This window comes from Brachycentrus maculatus, unplaced genomic scaffold (assembly GCF_059751285.1).
Source record: "Brachycentrus maculatus isolate JH-2025_06_01 unplaced genomic scaffold, ASM5975128v1 h1tg001632l, whole genome shotgun sequence".
NCBI classification, from domain to species: Eukaryota; Metazoa; Arthropoda; class Insecta; order Trichoptera; family Brachycentridae; genus Brachycentrus; species Brachycentrus maculatus.
In genome coordinates this window covers 7,259-24,163 of record NW_028282249.1, presented here as the reverse complement: position 1 = coordinate 24,163, position 16,905 = coordinate 7,259, and the positions used below count along the sequence as shown (strand labels likewise).

The 16,905-nt window shown below is 40.4% G+C and overlaps 2 protein-coding genes across 2 annotated transcripts; one reads left to right on the top strand and one right to left on the bottom strand.

Annotated features, from left to right (window-relative positions):
* The first annotated feature begins 6,833 nt into the window (after positions 1-6,833).
* On the top strand, positions 6,834-8,746 carry LOC148298765 (pyruvate kinase-like). The gene is made up of 2 exons (XM_088276654.1): positions 6,834-6,849; positions 8,340-8,746. The coding sequence occupies exons 1-2, from the start codon at positions 6,834-6,836 to the stop codon at positions 8,744-8,746; spliced, it is 423 nt and encodes a 140-aa protein (XP_088132780.1).
* A 6,313-nt stretch (positions 8,747-15,059) lies between these two features.
* LOC148298764 (uncharacterized) lies at positions 15,060-15,746 on the bottom strand. The gene has a single exon (XM_088276655.1). It carries the CDS (start codon positions 15,571-15,573, stop codon positions 15,211-15,213), a length of 363 nt encoding a protein of 120 aa, XP_088132781.1. The 5' UTR covers positions 15,574-15,746; the 3' UTR covers positions 15,060-15,210.
* Between the last annotated feature and the right edge of the window lie 1,159 nt (positions 15,747-16,905).

Below are 16,905 nucleotides of genomic sequence, written 5' to 3'. Positions count from 1 at the left end.
AGTGCAAATAAAATAAGGATGGCAATACGAATCAGGAGAGACCCGAAAATATGATACTGCGCGAGCTCAACGCAGTGCTATCAACGCACATGAAGAAACTTGCCAAGATTTAGCTGGAAAACAGTAAAATCATACAACGCAAGAAGAATCTCGAGGTCAGCATGCGGCTCTGTCTCCGTAACGGCCAGGAACAACTCAAGAGTGACCTGTTCATGCATACCAATCATAGAAGAGCGGAAGGCAACCACAATCACATGGAAGCCAATATGAAGCGTATCAAATCCAAGTCCGGAATTCATGCGAGCGCCGTCTCTCAGCATAACCTGAATAAAACAAACAAATGTCCATATCACTGATCATCACTTATGTTGGATCAGGAGTTTGCTGTAGCATTTTTATGCATTATTTTCAAGCTAAGTTTTCAACTTCTATGAGAATCAGCTAACCCTATCATTGATAATGAATTGTTCTAGAATATTGTCAACAATTTATGATTATATTAATTTGTAAGATATACTCTTGTCCTCCTCACGATTATTTAATGGAATTCATATCTTGATATCTCAAAGATTATCATCATTGCTCATTATCTTTTGCCCTTTGGGGATTTTGATCTGCTCCTTTCCTCGCTTGCTGCTTCTTCCTTCTTGGAGGAGAGGCCTTGCAGGGCGAGTAAAACCAATGTGATTACTCCTACTGCAATTGCATTATTAATATTTCCCCCGAGGACCCATCCGACTGCCGCAATCGCCCTTCCGATTAGTGCGACAATGCGACCGAATCCTCGATGCTGAGGGTTGGGCTTGCCGGATAAGAATGAAGTGACTCCACCCAAGTGCTGCAGTATAATGAGAACTAAAAACAACGAACCTAAATTTGATGCAAATTTACCTCCAACTATGTGTGCTATTTTCAAGGGAGACCATGTCATAAAATCATGGAGGTGTGGATAGACTCTGTATAGTGCAGAGCCTGCGAAGAACAAAGTAGTGAAATCAACAAGTGCGAATGTTAGTGCGTGGAGTGTAATGCTATATTTCTTGATGAAGACTCCGAATGCCGAGGCAAGGACCCATAGTCCGCTGAGGACAAAGCCATGATACATCCAGAATTATGGAGAGTGAATGAATGCTTGAACTGCCTACATACCGATATAAATATATAATTTTTATTCGTCTCAACTTTGTCTTATACGATAAATTTGATTGAACAATAATTCAATCCATCACATTTATTATCAGAGGTGATCAGTGCAGTCAGATAAGACTCATTTAGGGAAATGTAAGCAAAATAAATAAGATAATGGTTGGGTTTATAAATGGATCAATCCAGCTCATCAAATTGTTCCTCTTCAACGGGGTGCAGTTACTCTGAGGGCTTGAACAACTACTCGTTACTTTTATTGATGAAGCCTAGCCCCTCGGACAATAGCTTTTTGAACATACTTTCTCCAATCTTCAAGGGGCATCTTTCAAGCCAACTATCCCAAAACTACGTTTCCTTTTGCTCAATACATCCAAATCGCAGCTATGAAGCACAATCGATAACTTCCTTCACATCTTCCTTGCTGAGCGCATTTTCTGCTTTGTTCTCAATATGAATCGTCATCTCCTTCAAAGCGACTTCGACCAAGTCTTTCTTGTTATAGGTAAGCATTTTTCTGAAAGAGGCCACTGGTTTGGAAATATCCAGGTGCTCAGGATCATCTTCTTAGAAATTAAACTTCTTGCCGAAGAACAAAGGCTCCTCAAGTTCTGTATCGGCCATGGAGAGAGTGTCAAGGGCTCTATTCTCGGTGGAAACTATATCCTTCCAGATCACGGCCTTTTTATCTTTGGCTTTTTGGCTCGCCAGTTACTTTTTGGTGAGCTTAAACTACTTCTTGAGCTATTTGACAGTTTCATCTGCTTCTTCATACTTCTTTATTTCGGGGGTTAGATAGTTCTTAATGACAGGATCTAAATCCGGAATCTCGTTTTCGCCATGGAGTGCACGATGAAAAACAGTTTGGTAGAAATACTGATGCACTGGATTGAAAGTATTTTAGATTTTGACTTACTCGTACTCCTCGTCATCTACGTTGCGATACAGAGACATCTTTTCGACCAAATCTTTTACCAGTTCCTTCTGCTTCTCAGTTGCCTTCCTGAGCCCGTTGAAGGGATACTCTCGGATGTCTTCGGATGTAGGCAGCTAAATCAAATAGAAAAGTTCACGCTCTGCAGTTCGGTAAGGCATCAGCACCACCAGTTTCGGAGTCACACCGCTTTTGCTATTTCTCGGAACGTACCTCGCAATGGCATACCGGTTTAAGGATATCATCGAGTAAATGAACGAGGAAAACAGCTTTCGTGCATATGAATTTTCAGCAGGGACGACGATGTCAGCTTCTCCCATCAAACTATGCCTTGGGATTTTTGTTTTATCAACAAACCCGAGCAGCTTGAAGTTCTTTTCTTAAAACACTTTGGCCCCTGCTTCCATCAAACCAGAAATGGGAATGAGGTTGGGCCCGTAAGGATACGCATTGATTTGGTTTTATTTTTAGACAACTGTGCCCGTCTCATCCCCTTCAACCACATGACTGATATCGTTGATAATCTATTTAGACTCTGGCAATTTCGTGGTAAATGGCGCTGTTAAATCATATTTTTGTAGTGATTTCAGCTTTTCTCTTCGAATGCCTTTGTAAGTGGCCACCTCAATTTCGAGCCCTGGAGCAATTTATATATTTCCTTTGAATAGAGCAACAGGGTTCACATCTCTCTTCCTGAACTTTTTGTAGAGCTCAATGGCCAAAGAGGCTGGGAAAATCTGAATGTTATTCAACTCTAAACTTCGCAGTTTCATTAGGAGCGCAGCATTCTTTTCTTGAGACTAATGCATTCCAATTTCCCCGTCTAAGGTGTTTTCCTCCATGTCGTAATTCTCCATAAAATCCAAAGATATGACATTGAGCTTGATTTAGTTCTGAGTTAATTTCCTGACAATGCGCTCCAGGTCTTCCATCTCGTATTGGGTTTGACCCATTCCATTCGTAAAAACGAATGCCCTCTTATTGTACTTCTTTTTTAGGCAGTGGCTCGCTATCTTATCGATTAGGAACTCAATTGTGTTAAATATGTCTCCCCCAAGTTTGTCATTCGAAAGAGTTGCTTCACTTAATTGAACCACCTTCCGAACTAGATCTAAGTTGGGTTTTTGAATGGACTGCAGCTATAGATTGTTGCCGTCTTCAGATTCATTATCCCCGAACAGGGCCAAGCCGACCTCATGCGATGCATTGAAGAATATCTTTTGTTGTAAGGTTAGCTTAAAGCATTCCATGGCTATTTTGAGCCTAGAAGCATGTTCAGAAAATGGTAGATCCATTGAGGATCCGACATCGATTCCGATCATGATTGCATCCTTCGACATTGTCTGCTTAATATTAAATTATAATGCAACATTGCACTTTGAATTCGGAATCAACCCGCCACTTTTATATTTGTGACAGAGAAATTGAATATAATCGAATCGAATGAATTTATATATAAGGGATGGTTTTTATACTTATTATATCTCGGAATTTTATAATCTTCAAGATAGAATTTCAATGAAAAATGTCCTTAATTCTATTGTATCTCGATTTATCTCAAATATTTTTTGCATATCCAAAATTGAATTTCATGTTCGCTGTGTCAGGAAAACCGCCAAAAATAATGAGTACATGAGAGCTCACACGGTTGCTTCAAATTAATATGGCACTCTTGAGAATTGACAAACGATAATCGAATTAAATTTAAATAAGAGCATTAAAAATGTTAAATGCATAAGATAAGTAGACAAATTTAATATGAATGAGGATAATAATATTTAATGAGCCAATTTGGTCGACTCTACCGTGTAGCAACATTCGGATAATCCCACTCGCAGAGTATTGCCATAAATAATAAGCGAAGAAGTCGGATGTGTTATTGAAGGATTTCCAAGCAATTTTCAAATTAGCCTTGAGCAAATTCAAAAGTAACTAAATCGAAGGAGGCCTGGTCAATCTCTGCTTACGACTCCACGGGATGAAAAGGATTTAGTCGAATGTGTATCGGGCACTGAGAGAGGAAAGACTTTGGGAAGTCCTATCTGCTTCACTGTGAATAACGAGAACATCAATAAAAAGGACTATTCGGAATTTATTAACATTCCCAGGCCGGGACATGCAGATTTTACATATTTGAAAAAGTATGGGATAAAGGCTGAATCGGGCGGAGGCCGTTCGTCAGCTAGAGAGACCATAGGAAGGGTCATCGCTGGAGCTCTTGCCAAGCAGTTTTTAGCATCGCAGGGAATTTTTTTTGCTTCATGGGTTTCAAAGATACATCAAATCTAAATACCCCCCAATGTCAATGCCGAATTTAGTAAGGATATCCTAAATAAGTTAGGAGAAAAGTAATGAACTAAGAAATTGAAAAGTTAGGCCAAATTCAGCAGCTTAGGGATGGCAGTGTTTTAATAGCAAAATAAAATAGTGAATTGTTCGAGCAGTACTCGTCAGAATTGAATTTACTGAGTTAAAAACGATATGAAGACTTCAAAACATCTGACAGTGATTAAATCGCAAACTTGCGCTGCCCTCATAGCCTCACAGCAGTCAAAATGCATTTGAGGATCAAGGAAATTCAAAAACAACATGATTCATTGGGGGGATAAGTACAGGGAGTGATCTATAATCTGCCGATTGGGCTCGGATAGCCTTGTTTTGATAAAGTAATAATTGATCATATGTCAGCTGCCTGCAGTTCTGGCGCATGCGATGCTATCGCTTCCTGCAACTAAAGGATTTGAATACGGGTCGGGCTTCAACTGCAGCAATTTGTATGGCTCAGAACACAATGATAGGTTCACGGCTCACCTGAAACTTGACACGAACAATTCCGGTGGGACACTGGGGGGAATAAGCACAGGATAAACATTTTTTTACAAAGTGGCTTTTAAGCCCGTCTCCAGCATCGCAAAGCCCCAGTCGACCCACAATTTTGATGGCAATCCAGTAGTCTTGTCAACAAAGGGAAGGCACGATCCATGTGTGCTTCCTCGAGCTCCCCCAGTCGTAGACAACATGGCAGCAATGGCCATCATGGATTTATGGCTAATTCATAATTCCCAACTCTGATTTACCCGACACTCTAAATACAATTAATTAGTCCCATTTTGATTTTAGCAAATACTCCCTGAAAATTTTCAGAACTTTATTTGAGTTAAAACTGCATTTGCTCAATACATCACGCATAATTTAAATGACACGATTTTTCGTCCGCCAACTAATTGCAAGGCTTAAAATTTCAGGCGAATAAAACTATAAAAATTATCAATCGCATTGATAATAAAAATGGCCTCTTCTCTGCCATTGATGGATTTTTCGATAGATTTGATTGATAAATACTTGCAATGTCATTGCCTATATTATATAATAATAATTTTGAGAGATTTCCCATAAAAGGTGGATGCTCCCATATATAATTTATACTTCGAATTCTTCACTTATATATGATTAATTGTAGTAATAACTTCTTCTGATTCATGGATGAACAATTGCGGCGCAATAGACAGATCAGCCATAACCCCTCAATACCCAATTTGCCATTAACTGCAAGTGCTATCGAGGACATCCGCCGGTACTATTAGCGATAGCGACAAAAGCATACCCAAAACAACAAGAGTAATATCTTGAGCCCTTCGAACAGGGTCGATCAATCAAAAACTTTGGTGAATCTACTAATGTTTGAATCAGAAATGCACAATAAAACCGATCAAGCCAATCGAATAGTTGAGAGCTCTGAAGTCGATGGCAATTCGCAGAAATTCAGTCGGACTGAACAGTTCTCTGAATTCGACAAAAACATTCATTGTTAAAATCATGAAGAGGACTAATCTGAGGAGTCATAGGATCATCTTTGCAATCTCTTATTGAAGCTATTCGCAATTCTGGCCTACAAAATTAAAATACTCCAAAGGAACTCCTTCGAAAAGATGTTCATTTAGGCCAGTCGGAAAATTATGTCAACTCAGGAGCTCCATAAGCGCGATCGACAAGAAGGGCTGAACAAGTCTAATTCCAAAGATCCGTCGGTGTAACAAACCAAGTAGACGGCAAATGATCTCATCATCGGCAAACTCACACTCGGCGAAGAGAGAAAAGGCTTACCGAATTAATAATAAGATAAGTAAGGAAGCATCGGCAAGAAGTCGCCTGACCAAATCAAAGTTCTTAGTTAACGACATGCCCCTTTCGAGCATCTCTTGCCGATTAAACAATAGTCAAAATCGCAGTCCATCAAAAAATAAAGAATTTCCTCATTTAATCGTAACAAAACCAGGTTGTCATTCAATCCTTCAAGTAATCACAATCAAAATGAAAACATAGCCGCCGAAGAGAAGCCATCTAACTATAACCCTTCGAGCCAGAACAATGATGCAATTACGAGAAATGACTTAGATGATAGGCCAAATCCCAATGGCTCCAAAGAATTTCAAAAGAAATTTATGACATCAAGCAACTAGAACATAGCCGCGAAATAAATAGTCATTTAGCATTAATTTGGCGGTGAGATTGAACAACTGCAGATCGATGAGGGAGCTGACATTCCAACTTATACGCAAAGCGTCAATATGTATCATAATAAGCACGATGATCAAATAATCTAGCATGTTGAAGGCCGACGAAGTGTTCTGAATACGAGGAATATTCATAGTTTGCCAAGGGGTCGCAATTCATACAACATTCGCATTCACTCTAAGGAGTAAAAAAAAGTATCTTGCCAAGGACTTTCGAAATAAAGGCCGGTGACAGCGACACAATGTCCGACAGCAGAGGTAACTCCTCGCTATCTCTCGAGAAATGCATCCTCGCCGATGTTCTCCAGTCGCATATTTTAGAATATAGTGTTTCCAGTGAATAATAATAGCCCAACGGTAGTTAGAATTAGATATGTAAGTCCAAGCAAAGATGCTGAGAGGAAAAGGCCAAAGAGTCATCAGCCACATTTAATTTCAAGGCCTGTCTCTTTCAAGTACTCTAACGATAACATGAGTCCCAATATCCGAAATAATGGAAGGAATGCTAAGAACAGTAGCCCAACTCGAAACTCAAACTTAAACAAAGATTAAAACTAAAATGTAAAATTGGTGAGATCCTCCTACTTTGCTGAAAATGGCTTTAATATCCATCTATCTCCCATCAGGCTGGCCTCAAACAGATCATCCACATCCTATGAACACCTCTCACCTCATGCATGCCCCTCTACTATACGGTTCTTTCCCTCTCAGATCTCATTTACCACAAATGCTCACTGCCCTGAACCATCTACTCTGCGACCATAAGTGTCGATGATCATAAGCAGTACTGGCCTACCAACACGCCCTCAATTGAAACTTCCACTTCGTCACAATTCAATTATCAACCAGGGATCAGTTCAAATTGCATCAAAAAATGCAGAAGCTGGCAGCAACTTTAGCAATTGCTTCACAGTCAAAAATCAGAATCATGATCATAATCCGAATCAGAGGACATAGTAGAGGCTTTCTTACTCATAATAAGCAAAGTTGAATCGGTTTGTTGCGGAATCATACAAACCCAGACTAACGGCGAATGCTGCATCAAGTGGTTTCAAGCATGAATATCTCGATTACTAGCATGAAGGCAATATCCGAGCCGGAAACTCAAAGAAGAAGCTGCAAGTATATTCCCGAGCCATCGATAACAGAAGCCCAAAGAAACTGACAAAGGCCATACGATGAATAGATAAACCAACATCATATTATACATTTCATTTTTGATTTATGCTATAGAAGCATGTGCTTATAGTCGCGGAAACTCCTCGATATATCTTGATATATTTATTTGTATTTAAGTATGTTTGCCACTTTTACTAAGAGCATTGCCATGATGAACCAAATTAATAAGGCCGCTTTCAGTAAGACTCCTCAATTCGTTCATACAATGACAGCAGACAAACTGCTCTGCGAACTCCCCAAACCTAGGAAGAGAACGAAAACTGTCTGTACTATCGGGTACCACCATTTTAATGTAGACCCAACACCGAATCTGCTTAGAACGCAGGGAAGCTCATCGATCAGGGCCTCAGTGTTGCTCGTTTGAACTTTAGTCATGGAGATCATTAGTAGCATTTCAGGCAAATGGCTGGGGTCTTGGAGGCTCTTAAACTCAGGCCTCACTCTCATACATCCATCCTATTAGACACAAAAGGACCATAAATCAGAACAGGAAACAACCTCGATGGCAAGCCTATCGAACTCAAACGCGGTAGTCTCCTCTAGATCAGTAAACCATGCTTATAACGCAGCGACCGACTATTCGCATCTTGGAACTGCAAAGAGGATTGCTTGCTCTTACCAGGCACTCGCAACATCGACTGGAATTGGCAAGAAGATTCTAATCGCAGATGGTGGAATATCAACGAAAGTGGTCAAAATCGACCAAGGAATAGTCACCGTGGAAGTTTTGAACGATGGCAAGATTGGAAGCAAAAAGAATATGTGCTTGCCTGGCTGCACGGTCAACCTGCCCACCATCACCAAGCAAGATGAAATCGATATCATTGATTTCGGTCTCAAATACAAAGTCGACTATATTGCTGTTTCGTTTGCCAGGCAAAAGAGCGATCTAGACGGGCTGCGGCAACTCCTCATTTCGAAGGACCCAGTGCATGGCAAGCATATTCAGTTGATTAGTAAAATCGAAAATCACTAGGGTATTCATAATTTGGATGAGATTATTGAAGGATCTGATGGGATCATGGTGGCCCGAGGAGATTTAGGAATGTAAGTCCCCATCGAAAAGGTTGTGATCCTGCAAAAGTATATCACTGAGAGGACCATTAACGCAGGGAAAGTCGTAATCACCGCAACTCAAATGCTCGAATCCATGGAAACCAAGCCCAGACCAACAAGGGCCGAAGTCTCAGACATCACAAACTCAGTCTACGATTTGACAGATGCAAATATGACATCTGGGGAAACCACGGTTGGGCTCTTCCCTGAATAATGCGCCATTATGTTGACTAAGGTATTTCATCCATAATTTAGATTGCTCAATAAGTCGAGGCTTCCTGTGACTACAAGAAAATCTTTGAGTACAGGAAAAATTTAATCGCAGACCGAGAAACTATCGGATTGGTTTCATTGACATTTTAATTGGGTTGTGATTTCCTTTTCATACAAACTGACAACACCAAGCTCATCTCCAGAATTTCATCACTGAGGCCAAAAGCCTACGTGATTGTTTTCTCAGACAAGCAATAGGTCAAGGGAGCCGTTGCCGTTAATTTCGGAGTGTACTGCTACCCAACCAGCGAAAATACGAATCCTGCTGCCTTTATCAAGAACCACGGCATAAACTACGGCCTCAGTGTCAATGACACAACAAGGGTGCTTTCCGTTGAAACCGATGGTAACAAAATTGTAAGCTCGAGAATCACATAAATCAACTGATTATTTAAGTTCACATCTTAATTTAATTTAAACTTTATTGTATGTACGAATATCATATGTAAACCCAGGAGCAGGAGAATGAAATATAGCATTTTTACAATCCGAAAAGATAAAAAATAAAGTAAACTTGGGTCTTTACAATGGGATAAATTACAATGGTTGATACCAATTTAATTACCATGTATCATACATCATTTAGACTACTACTGTTAGGATTTTTACGCAGCCTGTGTCATTGCTTGGTAGAACTCGTCATCGTCAACAATCTCGATGATATGGCAATCCATTGCATCAAACTCAGCTAACTCTTCTTTCAAGTGCACCACCTCATGAATAAATGCTGGGTCGTTGAGCACTTTCAGCATGAAATCTTCTCTGTTGTTGCAATACTCCTGCAGAATGTAATTAGAACACGCGACGCACTTGTCAAAAGCGCGGCCATAGAATATTTGGGTCTAAAAATCGCTCATGTTTCCTCGGATGTGATGGGGGAGACGCCCTAGATCGGTAGTTTACAACTTTTCTGGTTCCTCATTGGCCCACACATGATGCTAGAGCGGGTGGTGAATCAGCGAAATATATAGTTCAGAGGCATAGGCGGAGGCCAGAAATGACAAGCCAGGCCGAGTCACAGTGCATTGCTGGTCAAGAGTACGGTCTTTCATAGTATTCTGTGGAGTGATGATATCGTTGCAGAAATAACAGCATATCCTTTCTTTGTGTAGTTCTAAATTAAACAATTCTTACATTATTTGAACACGATCGGCGAGACCCCGTGCCGTACAATGACGAAACTATCGAAGCCCAATCCAACAGTGATGCATGCTTTGTCATACTTGTTAGCTAACACTGTGGGCAGCCACCTCGCTTCTCTCGAATCCAATAGCAAAAACAACACATCATGTTCTTGCACCAGCTTCTCAAGGAAATCGATAGTATCAAATGTTTATTTGATGTGCTATTATTTTGTGACATAGTGACCAGGCATGGGAATGCTTAAAGAATACCCTTTCGCGTTAATTTCGGGATATATCTTAATTAGCTTTTAAGCAGCAGTTTCAGCTTTCGGTTTTCCTCCTCCTTTCGTGTCCTCGAACTCGTACAAGGTCTGGCGGACAGGGTTAGAATAGCTAACTTTCGAATAGTCGATAAATGTTATGTTTTTGATTCCCCACGCTATTAAGTTTCGAGACAGTTGGCAGCCGAGAGTGCCAGCTCCGAAGAGCAAACACTTTTTGGTTTGAATTTTCTATATGTCCAAAGTCGGCATTAGCCTCCATTTCATGAGTTTGATGTTCAAGTCGACGGCCTCCCTCGCCAGCATTTTATCATCCATGAACGATTTCAAATCCAAGTCCATGACCTTCTTTTTATGGGATATCTTTTGGTCCATGCTGGCGATATTAACTCCCGACAGATCAATAGTTAAGGCCTAGCTGTTCTGGAATGCGTAGTTTCTCTCTAAATTATATACTAGAAATTCCTTCATGAGCAGCACATTAATGTTGGCTAGGAATTCATCTTTAACTATCTTTTGTTCTCTCATGAGTGCGAACAAGGAGAGGATGGTGGATGTATGATAGCCGGTGTGTTGCTGAAAATTGGAGGAGTCAGTGATGCAAAAGAGATAAATGGCTGCCTCTTGTGGGTTCGCGATGAACTATTGGATGGAGCTTGGCTTCCAGTCTTTCAGGACAACCAATTGAGGTAGAGGCTTCTTCAGTTAAATCGTGTACTTCTTGACGTAAGAGTTCAGCTCCTACAGCTTGTCTTTATACTTCTCACAGGCAGGCGCAGTGCTGACTATCTTATAATTGTCCAGAGGAATGGCCGTGGATAGAAACTGGTACTTGAATGTATGTTTTTTGAAATCCCCGAAAATTATCAACTTGATTTCGGTAACGAACGCGCTTTCTGCATCACTCTTCATCATTTCTAGCAGTTTGTTCTTTTGCGATGTGACTAGTTTGGCTGCGATATAATTTCAAAAGTACTCTCCTCAGCCTCCATGTCGAAGCTTTTAAACTACTCGATGGTATTAGTGTTGACGAATGAGCCTGATATCTTGTATTCCATTGGCCCTGAGCGTTACTCGTCAGTGGTGTCACCAAAACTGTATGCGTCTATTGACAAAAGTGAAAGCTTGTCGGGCTTGTTCGAAAGCTGATACTTTGCGATGAGCGGCTTATCAGTGGCATCCAGCTTGTATTACTATATCTTCTTCTTCGTCAGACGAGTCCAAAAGCCGATGTCAACCATTACGTTCCAAGTTACTAAGTTCAGCATGCTGCAAATATTATGCTAATCTTAAAATCCCTATCAGAGTGATGCAAACTCTTTATTTGATAAATAGGAATATGGTGAATATGGGTGAATATGATAAAGAGTGAAGAATGGAGAATATAAATGGGAATAGTAATAGAGAAAATAAATAATTATAAGTGAAGAGTAAATTCATAAAAAACTCTGCTTGCGAGGACTCTAGATAAAAATAGCCAGTTCATTTCCAGATCGATTAAACATTCTCATCCTCTCGGATTTTTCCGCACTGACCCATTTATGCTTGCTTTTACTCAGCTCTCTTGACGCAAATTTATGCTTCTCCTGCTCAATTTTGCGCTTGTTATTAAAGAGGATATTGAGCAAATGACTCTGATCTTCGTTATAAATTTATTCGTCGAATATCGCCCCATTCAGCTTATTTGACATCAAAAACGCATTGCTGCAACGCTCACTTCTCATAAATGACATCTTATTCCTAAATTACCTTCGAGGCTCAGGAGACTCAACCTCAGTTTCAATACTGGGAATTGGGCCCACTCTTTTAAATCTTTATCGCTTGTTTATTGAGGTTTAAAGCCCACGCGATTACTATTATTTTATTTTCTCCACATTAATCCGAGATGGAGGCTGGAGGAATCTCTTAATTGGGATAGTCCTATAATTTTTGGCTTCTGCTAGTTTAGGAATGGATTCATGACAAGACTTTTTGTCGTCTTCGAAGAAAGTTTGTGAGATTGTATGCATTTATTTTTTAGGCTGCACATTATGAGACAGTTTACTGACATTTTTTTTATTTGGATACTTTTTTTACTCGACTGTCTTGAAGGCATTTGAAACTGGAACTTGATGGATTTTCATTTTGTGTGAAATTATCGAATAGTTTTTCGTCTTCTTTGCAGCCTTCTTCTGTTCAGCCATAATAACACTTTCCTATTTGTGTTCTGACTCGCATCGCACCATGGCTCCGGAAATAGAGTCATCGATGTCAATTTATAGGTTGGCCGAATTGACATACCTTGCATCAAACAGCTGGCTTATTTTAATTTATAGCTCTATTTAGTCGCATTCTGGGTCAGATTATGATCCCGAGTCGTTCAGGTTGACTTCGTCGTACTCACAGTACTTATCGATATTCTTTTATATTTATCTCATTGTCTCTGCGTAGGCCGTGATGTTCCGATCGAGAAAAGGCCTTAAGGTTTTGACGATATCTTCGCCCATTTTATAGATATCAACTGGGTTAAACTACTAAATGACGCCATTAAGTTTTGATCCAAAAAACGAAGATTCTACTGTGAGCACATTTTCGTTACGAATTGTACGAAAAATGGTGGCTCTCGCAGTGGATTCCTTATACTTCGATATTCCGAATATGCAGGAGGGGAAATAGAAATGAGGATTCAGATCTGAAATCATCTTGGGCAATATTCGGCATGTGTAGAGGTTTGTGCGGCAAGAGTAGCCAAAAACATTATAATTTTTGCTATGGCCGTGCAGATCGAAGCAGCAGGCAATACCATACTTTTTCTGATACTTTGTGATCCGTTTTTTGATTTCGTATATTTGGGGGTACAAAAGTCTAGGAGTTTCCTTCCATTTTCTGTTTAGGTCTGATCCCGTAATATCACAGCGGAAGTTACCGTAAATTACACCATCGACATTGACCATCGGGTATATCTTGATAATGTAGTTATCTAGGAGCCACTTGATGTGCGAGTTCTATTTTTTGTTTAGATTGCCAGGAAAGGGCAAGTTGACCAGTTCTCTGAGAATACTCTCCATCATAAAGGAAGACCACACTTCTCCAGGATGCTGCCTGGCCATGAAAACAATTACTTTTTTAGAACGACTTTACGAGCTATCTTTGCTCGTGACGGTAACTTCAGGCACATTGTTCTGGCAGACAGTCTTGGCGACAGAGTTTATTTTTATTTGAAGATTGCTGTGTAATGAAGGTGTTTCTGCTATTTATTTCAGTAAGCTCGACAGTTTCGAGTAGGGGTAAGGTAAAGTCATCGCGATCAGAGCGTAATCATTTTATTCCTGAAAGACCAGCTCGAAGGAAAGCATATAATACTTAGTTTACAGGCTCTCAGGTATGCAGATTGGAGACTATTAATAAGTAATATTATTTCCACTCTTCGCCCATCCTTCGCCAGACTTCTGTTGCTATTTCATCGAAAATAGCACCGGCCTCGCTCCATACTTGAAAAACGAGTGTTTTTTTTTCTACGGATAAAACCAATAGTACCAAGTTCACAATTTTGAAAACGTATTTTACATCGGTTTTCATCTCTTCGATCGAAAAATAAAACCATTAATTATAGCCTAAGGAGTTTGTGTCATTCGATACGAACAAAATGTATTCCTCCTCATTTCTATTTTTATAAGCACAATGTAAATTTCCGCACTCAAATCGAGAATCTAGCTTCAAGACATTAGGCTTTGTCGAACTTCCGCGTTAGTTTTTTTTTAGAGCCGGCACTCTTTCGTCGTAATAATCAGAGTTCGCCGGGATGCAAACCAATTTGAGAGTCTAATTGCCTACATGCTCTAAGACTATTTGATTCGCTATATAATTACGTGAATTCTTTACAAATGAAACATGTGTTATTGGCGATAGGAGCCTCTTGCTTGCGCGAGTACACGAGAGTATAATTTGGATTAGTTGCGTAAAGAGAGTACGGATGCTATTTAATTAATTGTTTATTCTTCCTTTTGATTTTGCTCGGCTATTAGATACGCTAATTCGGTATGTTTTAGTTGATTTAATAAGTACATTGCGGTTGTTTTCTGAGCTTAAATTTAGAATTACTTCAGTTCTCCTGCCCATGGTAAGTAGTTGGTTTCAAACAAATTTGGCAATTTGGCGTTTTTGCATAATTTTATGGATGAGAGACTCTGGTGAAGATTCTATTCTTTTATTTATATTTTGTTGGAGTAGAAGCCCTCCTCTTCTGAATTGTCAGAATCGCATTATATTGGATCATTCATGGGAGGTGTCAGTGTTTATGAGGATGGTGTGAATTGAATGTTATAACAATAATGCAGTATTTAAATTAAGAATATGTTTGATCATAAAAAATATGGCATTTGCACTCTGTAATGCTTGCTGTTCGAACTCTCCGGCACAGTTTCAAATATTATGAAATCTTTTTCACAATTCTCGTTCAGGGAGAGCAAACTGGCTTTGTTTCCCATTCGGTAGCAGTAGTTCGGAGCTGACCATACTGTGACTAACATCTTATCAAACCAATAAAAGTATCCTTCTTGCACTAGCTGGTGGGCGCGCACGATAAGTTCGATTCCATTGAGCCTGTTGAAGTGTTCTACAACCTTATGCCCAAAGATCCAGCCTGCGCCTCTCGTGTTCCTTTTCCATGATTCGATGTTTTCTGGATCGGACCACATGAGATCTGCCAGTGGTCCTTCATGGGGTATTTACTGCTTTCTGTCGAGCAGCCTCATTTGATCGATGGTGGGCAAGTCAGGGGACATTCCTCCATGCACGCAGAGCACCCGCCCATTGACGACAGCCCCCAGGGGTAGAAAATCGAAGGCTTCATAGAAATACTTCCAGCAATTTGAGTTGCCGTACTTCTTATTGATTTCGTCAAGGAAGCCATACATCATCGTGATATTCCGGCACTCGTGGTTGCCTCTCAGTAGGAAAATGCGATCCGGGTATTTCACTTTCAGGCAGAAGAGCAGAGTGATGGTCTCGACCGAGTTGTAGCCCCGGTCAACAAAATCGCCAATCATGATGAACTTGTTCTCTGGGACGCCACCGCCTTGCTTGAACATTTCTTTGACGTCAAAGAATTGGCCATGCACATCTCCGGCTATTTTAACAGGGGCATCGACAGTGACGATGTTCGACTCGTCGATTAGGACCTACTTGACCAGATTGCATAAGGATCGGATCGATGATTCAGTGATTGGTTTGCAATCCCATGAGGACTCAAGCCAAGCGTCGATATTAGTCATTCAAATATATATATTATCGATATGACAATTAATCGTGATCATCGATTGACAGAATTGAGGCAGATGAAGTAAGGGGTTGGGGTTGGGGTTGGGGTTGGGGTTGGGGTTGGGGTTGGGGTTGGGCCTTAAATCTTTTGCTATTTCAGAGTACAGTTCTTCCTCGACTAAGTACACCAGCTCCAAAGCGTAACTTAAGGCTTCATCGCTATAGAAAATCCAAGCTGAATCATTCTCCGCCATCTAATAAAAATTCTCTCTCAGAATCTTTGCGTTGAGCTCAGTATCGTCAACCAGTATCGAAACCAATTTTTCTTTGGCTTTGCTGATGACTGCCATCGCATTGTCAACTTGCACAGGCTTGTTGTGATCCATGAGTGAAATTGTGAGTTAGTTCAGTCCTATGCCACTGAACCCTGACCTTTGTGAGCAAATTTGTATGATCTACTAGTTCCAGCTGTCGAATAAGCAGTGTATTTCTATGTTCATGACCTACCAGCGCAAGTCTTTCGTATGTTGTTTTCGATTGCTGAGGAATTTTTATCGTTGGCTCACAAATTTTTAGAGCTTCTACGGAAATTCGCAATACTTTTTAACTTATTCGATTTTAGGCAACCTTTAGGTATTGCTTTAAGACTGTCTGTCTCTTGTTTCATATTGGTTGTCGATTTTGTCTTTGAAAAGCATGACACTCTTCGCGCAGATTTCTTGGCTGAGCACGAACTCATACTTGCTAATTTCCTCGTAGTTGTCCGAGAGTTCATCCTCATGGGCATTGTCGTCGTCCGAAAAGTCGAGTCTCATGCATTTAAGTATTTCGGAGGGCATTGGGGTGATCTTTTGATTGAGTTTCCTCAGGAGAGTCGAGAGATCGGGTAGGTTCTCCTAGATGATTGCGATGAACTCTTCCCTCTATTCATGCATAATCAGCTCGGGAAGTGCCAACTGACCTCTGTCGATAAATTTGTCCGCAATATGTGGCCTGACGAGTATTTCAGCTGCAAATTACCAACTCAAGGCTTCAATCTCCATGCTAACGATCTGTTCAGTCGTGCTATTCTCCCTTTTCATTTCGGTTTCGTATTCATCCAGCAAATACAGTTCTCTTGTTGGTTGACTGCTGTTCCGGAGCTCAGGGGAAGACATCAGCGA